A 20051-nucleotide genomic window follows, 5' to 3' on the forward strand; every position below is an offset into this window, starting at 1 on the left:
TATAATAAATCAAAAAAAAGGAAGAAAAATGATGCCTATTCATTACAATACTTTTCCAATGGCCCCCAAATCTTTACAAAGTTATTATAATTCCCTTTTTGCAACGCTAATGCTCTTTCCATCTTAAAAATATGACATAACGAATTCCACCATCATAAGAAAGCGCAACATGGTTTAATTAAAAAGGGTTCTAGAGTTAAATTAAACAATAAAGGGGGCTTGTCCCCTTTATTGTTTAATTTAACTCTAGAACCCTTTTTAATTAAAATTAGAAATTCTTCAAGGATTCAGGGAATATGAATCAATGATATAGAATTCAAATTATCTGCTTATGCAGATGGCATCCTATATAATAAAACCCTAGCCGCGCATGCGCACTCTTACCTGCGTGCTTCCGTGATCTCTGATCTGTGATTAGTAGGTCTGTGGCCGCAGGAGTGCACATGCGCGAGTCCCCAGCCTTACAGCACCTAACTACACTCACCGGCAGGACTGGCCGCCAGCGCTGGACTCCCTGCTCTCTAGAAGATCGCGGTGTCGGCTCCTCTCACGAGCTGCACCAGCATCTGAGAAGGCTTCCAACGCTGGCGGGGAACGAGAGGAGCCGCGGTGACATCTTTAAACTTAAAAAAGGTAAATTCTTCGCTGTCTGACCCTCCCAAACTTTCCCGACGTCTGACTGGCTCATGTAGTCTCTTGCCGCCCCCCTTCCCTTCCCACAGTCCCGACTCCAAACCTGCCGATTCCAGCAGCGTCTGCAGCACTCTACACACGCTGCTTTGGGGCCTTCTACTGCCCTGATTTGCTCTGCCGCGTCTCTGATGATGTCATCAGGGACATGCCAGAGTAAATCAGGGCAGTAGAAGGCCCCGAAGCAGCGTGTGTAGAGTGCTGCAGACGCTGCTGGAGTCGGCAGGTTTGTCGGGACTGCCTGAAGGGAAGGGGCGGCAAGGGACTAAGGGAGCCGGCCAGACCGCGGGAAGGGAAAAGGGGGGGGGGTAGGAGAAATGCTGCTGCTGCATCGGGTAGTGGTGTGGGGGGAGGGAATGCTGCTGCTGTGTCTGCTGCACAGAGAATTGGGGGGGGGATCGAAATGCTGCTGCGGCACAGGGAAGTAGGGTGGGGGAAATGCTGCTGCACAGGGAAATGGAGGGGGAGGAATGCTGCTGTGGCTGCTACATAGGGAAATGGGGGGAGAGAAATGCTGCTGCATAGGAGGCAGGGAGAGAGACAGATAGATAGAAAGAAAGTCAGACAGTGGGCGGAAGGGAGACAGAAAGAAAAGAAGAAAGACACAGGGGCAGGGAGAGACACAGAAAGACAGACAGACAAAGGGAGCCAGGGAGAGAGACAGACAGAAAAAAGACAGCGGGAGGGAGAGAGAGAGAGAGAGAGAGAGACATATATTCTAGCATCTATTAATGTAACGGGCTAAAATACTAGTTTTATCATAGTTATCCAACCCACAATTTTTTTAATAGAACTTATTGAAATCTCTTTTTCTCATATTTCAGGTTACAAGGTGAACTGGGACAAAACTGAATTAATACCTCTTAACAATTACTGTCTTCCATTCAATATACCTGACTGCCCTTTTACATGGGTTAAAAATATTTAGGGCCTGTTTTACAAAGCTGCACGACAACAGCCCTGAAGCCCTTTAAATCTCTATGGGCTTCGGGGCCGTTACCGCGCTGCAGCCGCTAGTGCTGCTTTGTAAAACAGGCCCTTAATATCTTGGTTTGTATTTTGATAATGACCTAACTTCTTATAAACTTAGCATGTCAAAAATTATGGATAAAGTAAAACAACTATGTTATTCTTGGTCACTTCTAAAAATGACAATACTATACATTTTGAATATGTTTCCAATATTATTCCCTCTTACTTTCTACAAATCTTTGGAAAAATTAATGACTATTTTTTAATGGAGCAATAATATTCCCAAAAAGCTAAAAAAATAAAAAAAATCCAAAATCAATGGGGGGTTAACTTCCTGATCTTTTGTACTATCACAAAGCTTATTTATTTCACCATGGTGCAGTATGATTAACACAACAAATCCCATTTCTTTGCAAAGATGTAGGTTTTTTTCATTAAAAATATTACTGAGGTCTTTGGAGGTATCAGGGTTAAGTGGATGGCATTTTATATCTACATCTAGATTCTGTGATGCTTAATATTGTAGAATCCTGAATTTCTGCAAAATTACAATTTAATCAGAAACCTGATACATTTTTATAGTTCAAATCTTTTTTATTAGGATTGACACAACATGTCATAAATACAATTGCAATATTTAAAAGAATGGCTGTCCCACAAACAGAGCAACAAACCCACAAATACAGTAACTGTCACCCATCCCCACCCACATCCTCACACCACAACTGTCACAACTATAAAACCTATTCCCTTCCCCACAACCCCCCTTTCACCCTACCATGCTTTCCCTTATCAATCTACAAAGTCAGCAAACCCCGCATTACTGATACAAGCTAGTGGGTTCCCATAATTCACCCACTGTAATTTTTTCATCAATTTTTTAATGTGCACTTTTTAATGTGACATCTGAATTACTTATCTTAAACAAGAACAAGCATTGCCTTAAGATAAGTAATTCAGATGTCACTTTTTTCAGTATAATGGATAAGTGCACATTAAAAAATTGGTGAAAAAATAGTGAATAGTGAAGGAATTCAGTGATAGAAAAGAAAGAAATTTCATAAATAAGAAAAAAAACTTATAAATAGTAAACTGAATTCCGGTTTAGTAAAAAAGTTAAAAATAGTTTAAAATTAAAAAAAAAATGGTAAAAGTTATCAGGTTTTTGACCAATGACTGGAGCAAGGAGCATTAAAACTACGCTGATCACCTCATTCTATGACATTACAATTGTGCGTAGGCTCCAATTCTGAGGCCTTTTCCTGAAGACTGAAGAGATTATAGAATGCTGCATATGATGGATAAACCTCCGTTCAAACTTATATGAAAAGGCTGATTGCTTCCTTAGAAATCTGGTCAATAGAGTTAGAATTGTTTCTAAGGTATTTGGCTGTTTGTCTTTCAAATCCAACATCTAGTTTAACTGAGTGCTCATAATGTTTGGAAAGCACTTCTTTTTTGTTTTTTCATAAGATCTCAGAACCACCACTCCTCCGTCCCACCAAAGTGTATATACGGGGAGTTACAAATGGTGAAATCCTCACCGGTCTCTTCAAAGTTTTAAATAACATGCATTTCTTAGTGTATTATTACTTAACTTAGTAATGGTGAAATCTTGTTTTTCATGCGGACTGAACGGTAAGACCCGACATGTTTCACTGAAGTTTCGTCAGGAGTCTACCCACTACCGCAGCCGTGCACTTCAAATCCATTAGTGTTATGAAGTGCACGGCTGCGGTAGTGGGTAGACCTCTGATGAAACTTCAGTGAAACATGTCGGGTCTTACCGTTCAGTCCGCATGAAAAACAAGATTTCACCATTACTAAGTTAAGTAATAATACACTAAGAAATGCATATGATGGATAGACATTAGATGCACTTTTCTAATTGATTGGAGTAAAAAGTATATGTTGTTATTTTGACAATCGCAATGGAGACAGGAGTTGCCATTCTAAGTAAAGCCAATCAGGGAGATGTTTCCTGAGCTGAGGAAGGATCCAGTACATACCCTGTTTTCTAAATGGTTGGGTAGCCCTACTTTTCCAAAGTCATTTTGGGAACTTATATAAAACATGCAAATAGTAATGATTCATAAGTGTTAGTTTCCATGTTTTATGTAAAAATACCAACAAATTGTGTGGTGTGGTGCTGTTTGATATATAATTTATGTATGTATGATTTTATTTCAGATCCAGGTTATTGAAGAAGGAGCAGATGCCATATCACCAGAAACTCCAGATTCTGCTTTGTCCAGGGTCCCCAAGAAAGGTATTTAAACCAATGGTCAATCCAGCCCAGTATCCTATTTCATGGTGGCCAATCCAAGTCGCAAATACCTGCCAAAAACCCAAATAGTAGCAACATTCCTTGCTACCAAGCAGTGTCTTCCCCATATCTATCTTAATAGCAGACTATGGACTTTTCCTCCAGTAATTTGTCCAAACCTTTTTTTTAAATCAACTATGTTAACCGCTCTTATCACATAGTAACATAGTAGATGACGGCAGATAAAGACCCGAATGGCCCATCCAGTCTGCCCAACCTGATTCAATTCAAATTTTTTTCTTCTTAGCTATTTCTGGGCAAGAATCCAAAGCTCTACCCGGTACTGTGCTTGGGTTACAACTGACGAAATCTAGAATATTCAGATCACAGTCACATCTATCCGCATCCTTAGTACTAGAGAATGACGCGGGGAAAAAATTTATCACTGTTGCTGCCCCGTCCCCATCCCCGCGAGCTCAGTCCCTGTCCCATCCCCACAAGCTCAGTCACTGTCCCCGCCCTGCAAACTGTCAGATCCCACTCGCACAAGTCTCGAATAGTTATGATTTTACACTGAACTTATTTTATTAAAGTATAAAAAGAGACTATTCTGTACAATTGTCATTTTATAAACACAAATAATACAGAGCAAGAATCAACAAAACCCCTGTCTCCCCTCCCCTTCATAAATATCCCCTCCACTATGGAGATAACAACAAACCCAACAACAGGTGAAGCCATCGTAGCAGACAGAAGCTGGTCCAACTTCCCAATCCTACTCTGGTCGGATATGAACCGACTCTACAATAAATACAGCCATGCTTCCAGCGAACTAAATAATTGCCCTATCTACCTGTTATCAAACGCCTCCACCACATTCAAAACCAACTTCATGCTATGGATTCAAACCACATTAACAGAAGGCCAATTCCCACAGGACCTAGGAGAGATCTTAATCACCCCAATCATGAAAGATCACAAAGGCCCAATAGATAGCCCCTCCAACTACAGACCTATCGCTTCAATTCCAATATACGTCAAAATAATAGAAGGCCTAGTTATACAATACCTCACAAACTACCTGGAAAAACATAACCTACTCCACCCCTCACAATCAGGATTTCGAACTAACCATAGTACAGAAACACTACTAGTCTCACTTCTAGATATAGCCCGACAACACATCAGTAAAGGAAAAAAGATGATACTAATACAACTTGACCTCTCTGCAGCATTTGACCTAGTTGACCACACCATATTACTACAAATACTCGACGCTGCTGCCAGAAGGATTCTGGGCTGTATAAAGAGAGGCGTAGTCAGTAGAAGGAAGAAGGTGTTGATGCCCCTGTACAGGTCATTGGTGAGGCCCCACTTGGAGTATTGTGTTCAGTTTTGGAGATCGTATCTGGCGAAAGACGTAAGAAGACTTGAGGCGATCCAGAGGAGGGCGACGAAAATGATAGGAGGCTTGCGCCAGAAGACGTATGAGGAGAGACTGGAAGCCCTGAATATGTATACCCTAGAGGAAAGGAGAGACAGGGGAGATATGATTCAGACGTTCAAATACTTAAAGGGTATTAACGTAGAACAAAATCTTTCCAGAGAAAGGAAAATGGTAAAACCAGAGGACATAATTTGAGGTTGAGGGGTGGTAGATTCAGGGGCAATGTTAGGAAATTCTACTTTACGGAGAGGGTGGTGGATGCCTGGAATGCGCTCCCGAGAGAGGTTGTGGAGAGTAAAACTGTGACTGAGTTCAAAGAAGCGTGGGATGAACACAGAAGATTTAGAATCAGAAAATAATATTAAAGATTGAACTAGGCCAGTTACTGGGCAGACTTGTACGGTCTGCGTCTGTGTATGGCCGTTTGGAGGAGGATGGGCAGGGGAGGGCTTCAATGGCTGGGAGGGTGTAGATGGGCTGGAGTAAGTCTTAACAGAGATTTCGGCAGTTGGAACCCAATCACAGTACCGGGTAAAGCTTTGGATTCTCGCCCAGAAATAGCTAAGAAGAAAAAAAAAAAAATTTAAATTGAATCAGGTTGGGCAGACTGGATGGACCATTCGGGTCTTTATCTGCCGTCATCTACTATGTTACTATGCCATAGGGATCACAGGCAAGGTCTACAATTGGTTTCAAGGGTTCCTCAAATCAAGAACCTATAGGGTAAAATACAATGATATCAAATCAGAGCCATGGGCAAATCCCTGCGGAGTTCCACAAGGGTCACCTCTTTCACCTACGCTCTTCAACCTCTTTATCTCCTCCCTAGGAGCCACCTTAGATAACCTAAATGCCACATCCTTTAGCTACGCAGACGATATCACCATACTCCTCCCCTTCGACCCATCAGAGCCCACCACCACAGCAAAGCTGGAAACAACCCTAGATACAGTAGAAAAATGGATGATAGATCACAAACTAAAACTAAACTCAGAAAAAACAAAATTCCTTTTGCTCGAAAAGGCCAAAACTCCTACCATCTCAGAACTGATAATCAAAAATACCAAATACCCAATACAACCCGAACTAAAACTCCTAGGAGTTACTATAGACAGATGTTGCACAATGCAGTCCCAAATCAACAAGACGACCCAGAAAGCTTTTCTAACCATGAGAAACCTACGCAAAATCAGAAAATTCTTCAACCAAACACAATTCAGACTAATTGTACAATCCCTAGTCTTAGGTCTGCTGGACTATTGCAACTCCCTATATCTTCCTTGTCCAGCCATTATGATAAAGCAACTCCAGACCATACAAAACACCGCCCTCAGACTGATCTACTCACTTAGAAAATATGATCACATAACAACTGCCTTCTTAGACTCCCACTGGCTACCCATACAAGCTCGAATTCAATTCAAATTCCACTGCCTATTATTCAAAGCAGTACACGGCTCTTCCCCCTCCTACCTAAACAACCGCTTAAACCAGACCTCCACCTCAAGACACAGAAGATCCCCGAACCCTTTTACCTTCCCCCCACTCAAAGGCACACAATGCAAGAAAATGTTTGACAACCTTCTGGCAACACAAGCAGCAAAACTCACCAATTCCATCTCCAACCTGCTGACAACATCGGACGACTCCAAAACATTCCGTAAAGAAATCAAAACCCTGCTTTTCAAAAAATTCATCCAAATATCTTAAACCCTCTTCACCTACCTCCAGCTAATTCACCTACCTCCATAATTCACCTACCGCCAGATAATTCTTCCCCAAATATCCCACCTAAACACCTTTAAGTAAATAGATTGTAAAATAGAAGGCCCTAAAATAGATTGTAATCTTGCCTACTCTAACTGTATTCCATTTGCTAATATCACACAGTTCGGCACTGTCACTTTACTATCCAACCCGTAAGATCCCCTAGAATTCTATCCAGCTACCCCCCCCTTAAAAAAAAAAAAAAAAAAAAAATTGTATCTTCACTGGAAAATGTCCAGTCAAATCTTCTGTAATGTGTTCATCACTGGAAATGTCCAGTCAATTCCTTTGTAATCCGCCTTGAACTGCAAGGTAAAGGCGGAATAGAAATCCGTAATGTAATGTAATGAATAAGCCAAATTATTACAGAATGCTAGACAGAAAAATCAAGCTAACAGAATACTTCGGTCACACATGGCAGGAATAATATTAGGGGAGTTCAACTAGGACAACTGCTCCCTGGTCAGAGAGAGCCCTAAGCCAACTGGAAGCTAAAGAAGCACAGCAAATCCTGGCATAATCTGATATGTGATGGCATTACTAAAACAATTCCCACAATAGGAATTAACTGTTATTCAGAGAGGAGAATTGAATGGGCATGAAAAATGCAGTACCCTATCTCTGGTAAAAGATGGGCCCGATGAAAAGGAGGGTTGAAACATTAATTGGGTATAATGGAAAGGAAATTCATCTGTAATTTGCTCTATGCAGATACATACTTTTACAGAGCTGCAGTATGACATTTAGCTCTGTAGTTAACATTCATTTATCTTTTTCATTTGTAATGGACCTCTTTGATTATATTGTAGAGTCCAGTGAGTTTGATAATCATGTTAATGATTTGTTATGCTTTCTTTACAGAAGTGGCAGAAGCTCCAAAAGTTAGCAAGTTGGTGAGTATAAAGAATGCTTTGTCTGTTTTGACATGGAGAAAAAGAACAGGCAAATTAATTTGCAGTCAGTACAATGTTTGTCTTATCATTAGCATATTAGTATATACAGTACTTCATTTGATTCAGTTGTCAGTTTGTGACAGATTCTGTACATTTCATGACTACTACTAATTTATCACTTCTATAGCACTGAAAGGCATACGCAGTGCTGTACATTTGACATTTAATAGATGGTCCCTGCTCAGAAGAGCTTACAATCTAGCTTGGACAGACAGACATGACATAGGGTTGGGGATGTAGAACTCAAGGTGAGAGGAGTTAGGAGTTGAAAGCAGTCTTCAAGAGATGAGCTTTTATCTTGGACTTGAAGACTGCCAGAGACGGAGCCTACCATAGAGATTCAGTCAGTTTATTTCAAGCATAAAGCACAGCAAAATAGGTTAATTCTTAGAAATGTTAATTTAACATTTCAGAGTTTGAAAATTAGACTGTTGAAAGTGTGTTTGACTTTTCTTGACAAATGAAAATGTAACATGCAAATGTGTGTTGGTATAGCTGGCTTTTAAATAAAGAAAATGATTCTCACTATAGATTTGGCTTTCTAATTTAAAAACGAACATCTAACTTAAGGTTAGAAAAATTGTATTTTACTTGTTTGCTAAGCAGCTGCAAAGGTGGAATTTACTCTTGTAACCCATTCTGGGCTCCTTTGGGAGGAATGAATGAATGTGGTATGATGAGGAGCAACTCCAGCTAAATATGACGTGGTTTCTGTACATAAAAACTAATAGTCTTTTCAACTACTTATTCAGCTGTGTTGGGACTCCAGGATAATAGAGGTGTATTTCATACTTGCTATTTCTAAACCCTTGTAAAACTTAGTGTCTATATGGAACTCTTGTGAACATGGACTACTTAGCGTTCTTACCAGATCAGCCTGTGGGTTATGTCTTTCAACCAGCAGATGGAGACAGAGAAACAAAGTAGTCCAAAATGATTCACCTCCTAAGAGTACTGTGCTGCCTTAGAACAGAGTTTCTCCTTAATGGATGCCTAGAATGTTGATAGGTGATTAATCAAATTTTTAATAAACCTTGACGCCACTGGCAGGGATCCCATGCCCTCCTCCTTCCTGCCCTCAAGCTGAATGCCCCCCCTCCGCCGAAGCCCACACAGAAGGCTTCCCGCTGACATCAGAGGGAAGCCTTCTGGGTCAGCTTGGGATCCCAGTTACCTCCTTCAAAGTGGGTAGTTCCTTCCTGCCTTCAGTGGCACTTATTGCAGGAATGTGGGCAGCGGCTCTTGCATGCTGCATGTGGCTGACCCAGAAGCCTTCCTTCTTGACGTCAGAGTTGATGTCAGAGGGAAGGCTTCTGGGTCAACCACATAACAGCATGTAAGAGCCACTCCTCATGTCCGCTGAAGGAAGGAAGGAGCAGCCCAGCAGGATGGGCCTGAAGGGAGCAAGCAAGCACTTTGTAACAAGTAAGGGAGAGAGGGAACATGATCGTGGGACAGAGGGAGAAAGGTTGGTGGGGGGAAGGAGCGTGTTGGGACATAGCTGGCAGTACTATTTGTGCAAGTTGTTTGGTTTATACCAAGTTGGTAATTGTTTACTTGGCTGAGGTAGGCAGAGGTTTTCCCCTGTATTAACTGTTATCCTAGGACAAGCAGGCAGCATATTCTCACTTATTGGTTACGTCATCCATGGAGGCCCGGCACAGACAGTAAAAAAGTGCACCAGCTCTTTAAGAATTCAGAGCTTTAATACTGCCTGCACCATGCATGCGCAAGTGCCTTCCCACCTGACGTCCACTTGCGAGGTCGTCAGTTTTTCGTTTTCTGCTGGGTGAAGAAGACATATCTCTTGATTCTCCGTCAAGTTGCCTTCCCATTTAAATTTTTTAAATGTTTTTAGGTATTTCAACCAGGTTTTTGTTTGTTTGTTTGTTTTTTTACTGAAGCATGCCTTCCACTGTACCATCAGTGTTCATACAGTACTTTCCAGGAGGCTCATACAATTACTTTGAAGTATCTTTCTCTACATGTGTTTCTCCTATTGTTTCATGGACATTATCCACAACACCTTTTACTCCATCTCCTTTTTTATTCTAAAGAAATCCAGAGGTTTGGGACTGGCTGTAAGGGAGGAGGAGGACACTACATCCTTTATAGGATGTTTTTCATTTTACTCGTTTATCTTAAACAGAGTTTATCCCAGGACAAGCAGGCAGCATATTCCCACATATGGGTGACGTCACCGACGGAGCCCCGCAGCGGACAGCCTCGAAAGCAAACTTGCTTGAAGATCTCGAACTTTCGAGCACTGCACCGCGCCTGCGCGCGTGCCTTCCCGCCCGAACTAGGGGGGCACATCTCCTGAGAAGATCCTCAGTTCGTTTATTTCCGCGGAGACAAGAAGACACGTTTTCTTTCTCTGCAGCATTGCCTTCTCATCACCGCGGCTGTTCCTTTATTTAAGTACGGTCGCTGTGTTTGTTTTGTATTTCCTTTCTTTTTCTTTTTCTTTTAAAAAAAAAAAAAAATATATTGTTTTTCTTTTTTTGTTCGGCCGTCGAGCTTTGGGCCTAGGCCTAGGCTCCTTCGTTCGACACGGACTTTATTTTTTCCATGTCCCGGCCTCTTACCGGGTTTAAATGTTGTCGACAGTGTAATCGGGTGATTTCTGTTACCGATCCCCACTGCCGTTGTTTACAGTGTCTGGGTTCTTCTCATTCCCCAGAAGATTGTCATCGCTGCTTCACCCTTACTCCACGGGCCTTTCGGCGACGTTGTGCTCAATTTTTTCAACTTTTCGGCATGGAGCAATCTTCGGATCCGGCCTCGACCGTAGCGGCTGCTCCGGTCTCGAAGGCTTCGACTCCGACGACCTCGACACCGGTGGTCTCGAAGGCCTCGACCCAGATTCCGGCTGGAGTTTCGGTCTCGAAGGCCTCGACCTATTCTGCTTCGGTTGCCTCGAAGACGACGCCATCCACGAAGTCTTCTACGGGGGGTAAGTCTCCGAGTTCCCTTTCAGGTGCCGTATCCAAGAAGCCACCAGAATCCTCGGCTCGTCCACCTTCGAAGCGTACCTCCAAGATAAGGGAATACTCACCTTCGAGGTCGCCCTCTTCGGAGCGTACTTCTGCACCTACGAGGTCAGAATCTTCTGTCTCGGTGCCGATGCTAGAGGACATGTTGAAATCTATCCTCACCACTCAGATTTCCTCATTAGTGGCTCAATTGGTTCCGTCCTCGACCTTGCCTCGGACTGATCAGCCTGTCACTCAACCAGAGCTTCCAGTCTCCCGAGGCCGATCCCGGACACCGAAGAACTTTTCTTCATCAGAGTCTTCTCCGGGCTCACCTCCTCCGAAGCATCGATCGAAGCATTCAAGACCTGTTACTTCTAAGATTCGGAGGGAGTCTTCGACATTGGATACCGAGGCTTCTTTACCTCGTTCTTCGAAGTCGAAGCATGGATCTCGACATCATCGAGCCTCGACTCGAAGCCCTTCTCGATCCAGAACACCGTCGAAGCCAGTCCGTCGAGACAGTCCTCCACATACCTCGACTCATTCTGTAACACGCACACCTGCTACTTCTCCTTCCAGGAGTTTGAAAAGAAAGCATTCTCTTACTCCAACTCACAGTGCAGCTTCTTCGGTCACTCTGCGTCTGGAATCAGACCTTTCACCATATTCTAGAGAGGCTTCTCCATCCTATTCAGTTCAACATAAATCTCGCAGTGGTTCTCCTGAAGAAACATCTGATCCGAAATCAATTTCTTTTGCCAAATTTATCTTTGACATGGGCCAAGCTCTCAAGATAGACCTTCATTCAGACTCAAAATATACTCCTGAATACTTAGCGGATATGGAGCTTCCCCATCCACCAAAGGAGTCACTCAGATTACCTATGACTCCTGTTCTACAGCAGACCTTCACTCGCAATATGGAAACCCCTTATTCTATTACTGCTATCCCATCCAAATTAGAATCTCGTTATAGAACGGTCCCCTGTAAAGGATATGAAAAGTCTCAACTTTCTCATCAATCTCTGGTTGTAGAGTCATCATTGAAGAAAGCACATCCCTCCAAAATCTATGCTTCGGTTCCTCCTGGTAGGGAAGGCCGTACCATGGATAAGTTTGGACGTCGTTTATACCAGAACTCTATGATGGCAAATAGAGTTCTTAATTATAATTACATATTTACGTCCTACTTCAACCATTTTTTAAAGATTTTATCTTCATTTTACCCGGACATCTCTACCAATCGCCTATCAGAATTTAAAAATATCCTTAAGACTCTTTCTCAGTTGAGACTCTTCATGCTACAAGCTTCCTATGATGCCTTTGAACTCTCGTCTAGAGTGTCGGCATTTGCTGTAGCCATGCGTAGGTTAGCGTGGTTACGGATAGTGGACATGGATCCTAACCTTCAGGATAGATTGGCGAATCTTCCTTGTCAAGGAAATGAGTTATTTGATGACTCTATTGAGGCGGCTACAAAGCGTCTTTCAGAACATGAGCGCTCTTTTGCTTCCCTCATTCGCCCAAAACCTAAACCTGTACCAACTAGAGGTTTCAAACAAACTCCACGTCGCTATCCACAGAAAACAACTCCTGCTTTTTCTAGACCTCCTGCTCGTCGGCCTCCTCCACAACAACGACAACAAAAGTCTCAGACCCCTGCTGCCACCAAGCCTGCTCAGTCTTTTTGACAATCTCGACCTGAGCATTCAATTTTCTCTGTTTCCAAATTCTCCCCTCCCCATAGGGGGTCGCCTGTCCACATTTTATCATCAATGGGAGCTCATAACATCAGATCTCTGGGTACTTACCATCATACGAGAGGGATACTCTCTTTGACTCCTTCAGGTGCCTCCAGATCGCCATCCAAGAGAGTGTCTTTCAAATCAGTCGCATCTTCCTCTTCTTCTTCAAGAAGCTCGATCTCTTCTTCTACTGCGAGCAGTGGAGGAAGTTCCTCTCTCCCAAAGGAACTTGGGTTTCTACTCCCGTTATTTTCTAGTTCCCAAAAAGACGGGGGATTTGCGACCGATTTTGGATCTCAGAGCTCTCAACAAATATCTAGTCAAAGAGAAATTTCGAATGCTCACTCTGCCAACTCTATATTCCTTGATGGATCAAGGGGATTGGATGTGCTCCCTCGATCTCAAAGAGGCATATACTCATATCCCTATTCATCCAACATTTCGCAAGTACCTCAGATTCCAAGTAGGAAATCTTCATCTACAGTACAGGGTTCTCCCCTTCGGACTGGCTTCTTCCCCCAGAGTTTTCACAAAATGCCTTGTGGTTGTGGCTGCAGCTCTTCGCAACCAGGGTCTCCAAGTATTTCCATACCTAGACGACTGGCTCATCAAGGCTCCCTCTCTTTCAGGGGTTATTGCAGCGACCCAACAGACTATTCTTTTTCTACAAAGTCTGGGATTTCACATCAATTTTCCCAAATCTCAGCTGACTCCTTCTCAGTCTCTCCAGTTCATAGGAGCAACTCTGGACACCATCAATCTGAGAGCATACCTTCCACAACCACGTCAGGATGCTCTCCTTCAAATTTCCCAACAATTCTTCCAACTTTCCACTGTTCCAGCAAGGAAAATGATGGTTCTACTAGGTCACATGGCTTCTACAGTTCATGTGGTTCCCTTTGCCAGACTTCACCTTCGCATTCCTCAATGGACACTGGCATCTCAATGGCAACAATCAGTGGATCCTCCATCTCGACTAATTTCCATCACTCCTTCATTAAAGAAGTCTCTCCGTTGGTGGATGCTCTCTTTGAATCTTTCAAGAGGTTTACTGTTTTACCCTCTTCCTCATCAGAAGGTCCTCACAACCGACTCGTCAATGTACGCATGGGGAGCCCATGTGGACGGTCTTTGCACTCAAGGGCTCTGGACCCAAGCAGAACGGAGGTGTCCTATAAATCTGTTGGAACTCAGAGCGATATTCTATGCTCTCAAAGCTTTTCAGCATCTACTTCACGACATGGTGATTCTAGTACGTACCGACAATCAAGTAGCCATGTATTATGTAAACAAACAGGGAGGGACGGGGTCTCATTCCCTCTGTCAAGAGGCCCTGAAATTGTGGAAGTGGGCGATTCTTCACAACATCTTCCTCAGAGCAGTTTATATTCAGGGTCAACACAACTGTTTGGCGGACAAATTGAGTCGTCTTCTACAACCTCACGAATGGACACTCAATTCTCCGACTCTTCGCCAAATTTTTGCTCGTTGGGGGACTCCGCAGATAGATCTGTTTGCGTCACCTCTCAACTTCAAACTGCCTCAATTTTGCTCCCGCATCTATACTCCTCAACGTCTCGAAGCGGATGCGTTTCTACTGGACTGGAGGAATCAGTTCCTTTATGCTTTTCCTCCGTTTCCTCTGATTCTCAAGACTCTGGTCAAGTTAAAATCAGACCATGCCACCATGATTCTAATAGCTCCTCGGTGGCCCAGGCAACCTTGGTTCTCCCTTCTACTTCAACTCAGCACCAGGGAGCCTCTACTTCTACCAATATTTCCTTCTCTACTCACGCAGAATCAAGGATCTTTGCTTCATCCCAATCTACAGTCTCTACATTTGACAGCTTGGTACCTTTCTCTATAACAGACTTTTCTCAATTCTCTCCGTCTGTGCAAGATATTTTACTTGCTTCCAGAAAACCATCAACTAGACAATGTTATGGTCAAAAGTGGACAAGATTCTCTGCTTGGTGTTCTACACATAATTTACCACCCAGATCTGCTTCCTTGACATCAGTTCTGGACTATTTACTTCATTTATCACAATCTGGACTTCAGACTACATCTATCCGAGTCCACCTTAGTGCTATAGCTGCTTTTCATCAGCCTTTGGATGGAAAATCCCTTTCTGCACATCCTATGATTTCTCGTTTTATGAAAGGACTTCTCAATCTCCATCCTCCTATTAAACCACCTCCTGTGGTTTGGGATCTCAATGTTGTTTTAGCTCAACTGATGAAATCTCCTTTTGAACCACTTGACAAAGCTCATCTCAAGTATCTCACTTGGAAAGCTGTGTTCCTGATCGCCCTCACTTCTGCTCGTCGTGTCAGTGAGTTACAAGCGCTAGTGGCTGATCCGCCTTTCACAGTTTTTCACCATGACAAGGTTGTTCTCCGTACTCATCCTAAATTCTTGCCTAAAGTTGTTTCAGAATTTCATATCAATCAGTCTATTGTTTTGCCTGTATTTTTTCCAAAGCCTCATTCTCACCCAGGAGAGGCGGCTCTTCATACCTTGGACTGTAAACGTGCTTTGGCTTTCTACCTGCAACGCACTCAGCTTCACAGAACATCCCCTCAACTTTTCATATCTTTTGATCCGAACAGGTTGGGTCGTCCTATATCGAAGCGTACCATCTCTAACTGGATGGCTGCTTGCATTTCTTTTTGCTATGCTCAGGCTGGTCTTCCTCTGCAAGGTCGAGTGACGGGCCACAAAGTTAGAGCTATGGCGGCATCTGTAGCTTTCCTCCGTTCAACTCCTATTGAGGAAATCTGCAAGGCTGCCACTTGGTCCTCGGTTCATACTTTCACCTCTCATTATTGTCTGGATTCTTTATCCAGGAGGGATGGCCATTTTGGCCAATCTGTTTTGCAAAATCTTTTTTCGTAAATTGCCAACTTCCCTCCATCCCTTTTTACTTAGCTTGGAGGTCACCCATATGTGGGAATATGCTGCCTGCTTGTCCTGGGATAAAGCACAGTTACTTACCGTAACAGTTGTTATCCAGGGACAGCAGGCAGATATTCCCACAACCCTCCCACCTCCCCTGGTTGGCTTCTTGGCTAGGTATCTGAACTGAGGATCCTCTCAGGAGATGCGCCCCCTAGTTCGGGCGGGAAGGCACGCGCGCAGGCGCGGTGCAGTGCTCGAAAGTTCGAGATCTTCAAGCAAGTTTGCTTTCGAGGCTGTCCGCTGCGGGGCTCCGTCGGTGACGTCACCCATATGTGGGAATATCTGCCTGCTGTCCCTGGATAACAACTGTTACGGTAAGTAACTGTGCTTTCTGGACTGAAGGTTTCAGTACACGGTCTAAAGTCAGAGGGCTCTATGTTCCAGCATCAGAGTGCACTACCCAAATTCTAATAGATAAGATTATAATTCTAGCCCTTTTCATATCTTTCAGCTTCATTTTCAATCTCTGGGCAGAGATATGGATATGCTTGGATGTAATTTAGTATATACAAGTTTTTATAGAATCACATACGGCCTCTTTTGCAAAGCTGCGCTAGCGGCTGTGCTAATGGCCCCGAAGTCCATAGAGTTTTAAAGAGCTTCGGGGCTGATGCCGCACAGCTTTGTAAAAGAGGCCGATAGTACCATTGAGTATTGTTCTAGTACGGAAATCAAGTCGTACCTTTGTCACAGGTCCTTTGGTTTTATATTGATCTTTGTTCAGTGCATTACTGTTCTACTTGTTACACTTCTCTACAGTATGCTGGGATCTTGTCTAACATGTTACATGTTGTGACCTTTAGACTATTTGTAGGTCACCTTCTTTCTACCTCTCTTAACAATAGTATATTTATTCCTACTAGCATAATGCAGTCACGTCTTTGTGAGACTCATTCCTGTTTTGCAATTTTCTCTATATCTCTTGCGAAGACTCAGAACTCCTCCATGATGGTACCGAAAGCCTGTAATCTTGATCCACCAATGGAATCATTTTAAGTGACCTGGAGGTCTTTGTTTAAAAAAATAATAATAAATTTTCTTGATTGATGACCTTATGTGAGCTTCTGCTACAACCAGTTCTTAATGGTCTCGCAGAGTTATTTTACTTCTTGCTTTTACTAAGAGAAGAGTTAAGGGCTGCTGCAGAGGAGCAGAGTGGTTGGTTTGGTTGACTTTTTCTGCCATTATGTTTCTATATTTCTGTAGGAAATATCATAGTGTGCTTTTCATCCTCCTCGTAGTTCAGGGATGTCAAAGTCCCTCCTCGAGGGCCGCAATCCAGTCGGGTTTTCAGGATTTCCCCAATGAATATGCATGAGATCTATTAGCATACAATGAAAGCAGAGCATGCAAATAGATCTCATGCATATTAATTGGGGAAATCCTGAAAACCCGACTGGTTTGCGGCCCTCGAGGAGGGACTTTGACACCCCTGTCATAGTTCCTTCAATGGGTTTGAATGTGGGAAATGTTTTTCCACGTTTTCTCTGGGTTCTATTTCTAAAATCCACACACAAGATTTTATTCTGTCTATGTTGGTTTTATTCTGTCTATGTCTATTCTGCCCCATTTCTTTCTTACTCTCTCTCTCTCCATGCCTCCTTTCTTTCTATATGTCTGTCTTTCTCTCTCTCTCTCCGTGCCCTTTCTTTCTTTTTTTTCTTTCTCCATGCCCGCCCTTTCTTTCTGTCTTTCTCTCCATGCCTCTTTCTGTCTTTGTCCCATCTCCCTTCTTTCTTTCTGTCTCCCTGTCCCCCCTTTCTTTCTTTATTTCTCCCTGCCCTCCCCCAAGCCACCACCACTGGGGAACAGGCCGCCACCGCCGCAATCGGGGAACAGGCCAGCGCCGAGGTCTTAGCTCTCCCTGCTTATCTTCCCCACAGAAAAATAAAGTCACCAGCCAACAAAGGTAGGGAAAATGATTTTTTCTTTAGCACTCTCCAGACCAGTAGAGGTTAATCTGTACGAATGGGTATATATCCAATCATGACCAGCAGGTGGAGACTGAAAACAAAACTGTGGGACAGTATATAATATACTCCCTTCTCTATTTACCCCAGTCTTCTTTCAGTCTCCAGCAGGTGTTGAGTGATCTGTACCCATCTCCCTTGGTAGGGCTGTTGGAATTTGTTTAGGGGGTTTCTAGTCCCTGTTTTTGGCCGGACAGAGCTTGGGCGGGCCCTGTTTGGGGGTCCATCCGACCTCGGGGGTGTCAAACCCGGCGGGTCTCGAGCGGGGTCCCTCCCCCCACTTCCTCCACCTCCCCACATTTTTTTAGAGGAGCCTCAGCAGTAAGCCTTGCCCCCTAAATCAAGCAAGGCATATTGCTTCGAGAGCCTGTGGAGTCTGTTCTGTAAAAAAAAAAAAAAAAAAAAAAAAATCCTGAGGTAGTGCCGGTCTGAAGGGTTGTTTCCCTTTAAGAAAACTGTATTTTACTGTATTTTTTCATCTAACCGGCACTTTTTTCTAGCTAGGTCGCGTATGGAGCAATTGTGCCCTTCTCCGGGGGAGGGGGACACAATTAGGTCCAGCCGCGAGGCACTCGCGGCCGGCCTGAACTCGGCGGTTTGGGTCGGTGAGGTGGTGGAGCTCCGTCGGCAGCGGCTGCAGGCGCCCAGAGCTCCCCGCCGATGGTGCCTCGCGAGTCGGCTGGGAGCAGTGGGGAAGCCCGGTCTTCCCCAACCGCCCACGGAGGGATTCGCCGAAAGATTCTCTCTCAGCTGATTTTTTGACAGCTGATGCCGACTTGCCTGTTTACTGTTCAGCCTTCTCAGCCGCTACAGGCCATGGAGGGAGCATTTTTGGCGGGAACTTCGCCATTTTCTCTGTCTGGCCCCTCCATTTTGTCTGCAACCTCAGGTGACCTTCCCCCTGTATTGCAAACACAGGGGCAGGTTTCAGCAGGGACCCCTGCTGGGGCAGGGAGTCCCTGGGGACCCCCAGGGGTTTTTTGTCCCCAATTTAATTTCTTTCTTTGTGCAGACAATTGGGGGTCCCACGTGCACCTGGGGGGTTTCGGGGGTGGTTTTCCCTCCGTGCCCCCTATGGCTTGCCTCCCTCTTTTCGTTTGGCGTCTCCTCTTCCTCCTCCCTCATTCAAGCGCCCGCGGGGGGGCTTGGATTGTGAATTGGTGGTCGGAGGAGCGTTTTGGCATGGTTGAGGACCTGGCTGCTTTGGCGGGCTTCCAGGATCCTCTAGAGGGGACGCCCGCTGGCAGCGGGGCGGCGGTTTTCCCGTCTTCCAGAGCAGATGCGTCCGTGGTGCGCTTTTTATTCAGAGGGATGAGCTTTTAGACCTGATGTAGCAGGTCTCCTTGGTGCTGCATTTTCGAAGTTGCGCCACCGGAGACCCCGCGTATGGGGGCCCCTCTGCTTCAGGGGGTCTGTCCTGATTCCCGCTCTTTTCCTGTGCATCAGGATTTTCGGGCGCCGTTTCGTTTGGTGTGCGCCTTGGCTCATGGGTATCCCATCCCGGAGGGGGATAAGGCTACCTTACTTACGCCAATGGGGGACGCGGTGGTCTCGGCACTTCCTAAGCGGCATACCGTGCCTGTTATGGACGGATCTGCTCTTAGGGTCTCTGAGGAGCGTACGTTAGAGACACTTCTTAAGTATAATTTTGATGTCTCTGCCTTGGGGGTCCCGGCAGCTATTTGTGTGGGGCTGGTGGCTCGCACCGTGTTTCGGTGGTCTGAGCATGTCCTGGATCGTGAGTCTGATGACTGGTCCTTAGTGGATCTGGAGGTGGTGAAGTTTGAGTTGACTGCCTCGTTCCTCTCGGTTGTTCTTTGTGACTTGGTGCTGCTAAGTCTGGGTCTTTTGGTGGCCGCACGCTGTACCTTGTGGCTTCGCGCTTGGTCGGCGGTTGCCACGTCCAAAACTGAACTTCCAAAATTTCCCTTTCGGGGGTTGTTTTTTGTTTAGAGAGGACTTAGATCCGGTGGTTCAGACTCTGACGGACCCGGAGGTGCCCCGTCTGCCTGAGGACCGTGCCCGCCCGGCTTCTCGGGTTGCCATTGCCCGGGGGCGTCTGCGGGAATTTCGCAAGTTTCGCCTGGGGCATGGGACTGCTTCTTTCCAGGCTTCCGGTTTTTCCCCGGGGTCGGTTGGCTTAGCGCATGCAGTCTTTTTCAGGGGGCCCGTCGGGGGGCTGGGAGTTTCCCCCCCGGTTCCCCTGCTGCCCGTCCTGCGCGATGTCTCTTTGCCGGCGCCCCCTTTGGTTCCCGGGGGTGCCCGGCTTCGCAACTTGTTTCCAAAGTGGGCCAAGATCACGT

The 20051-nt window shown here is 44.8% G+C and overlaps 1 protein-coding gene across 3 annotated transcripts in view; it reads left to right on the plus strand.

Moving 5' to 3' along the window:
- LOC117364549 (dynactin subunit 1-like) overlaps window positions 1–20051 on the plus strand; it is a 206168-nt gene that overhangs the window by 4024 nt on the left and 182093 nt on the right. For all 3 annotated transcript variants that reach the window (XM_033953860.1, XM_033953839.1, XM_033953848.1), the window contains exons 3-4: window positions 3853–3931; window positions 8004–8035. In XM_033953860.1, the coding sequence (XP_033809751.1) occupies window positions 3853–3931; window positions 8004–8035 (111 nt within the window). The remainder of the gene's footprint in view (window positions 1–3852; window positions 3932–8003; window positions 8036–20051) is intronic.

The sequence above is a fragment of the Geotrypetes seraphini genome, chromosome 1 (genome assembly GCF_902459505.1).
Source record: "Geotrypetes seraphini chromosome 1, aGeoSer1.1, whole genome shotgun sequence".
Taxonomy (NCBI): Eukaryota; Metazoa; Chordata; class Amphibia; order Gymnophiona; family Dermophiidae; genus Geotrypetes; species Geotrypetes seraphini.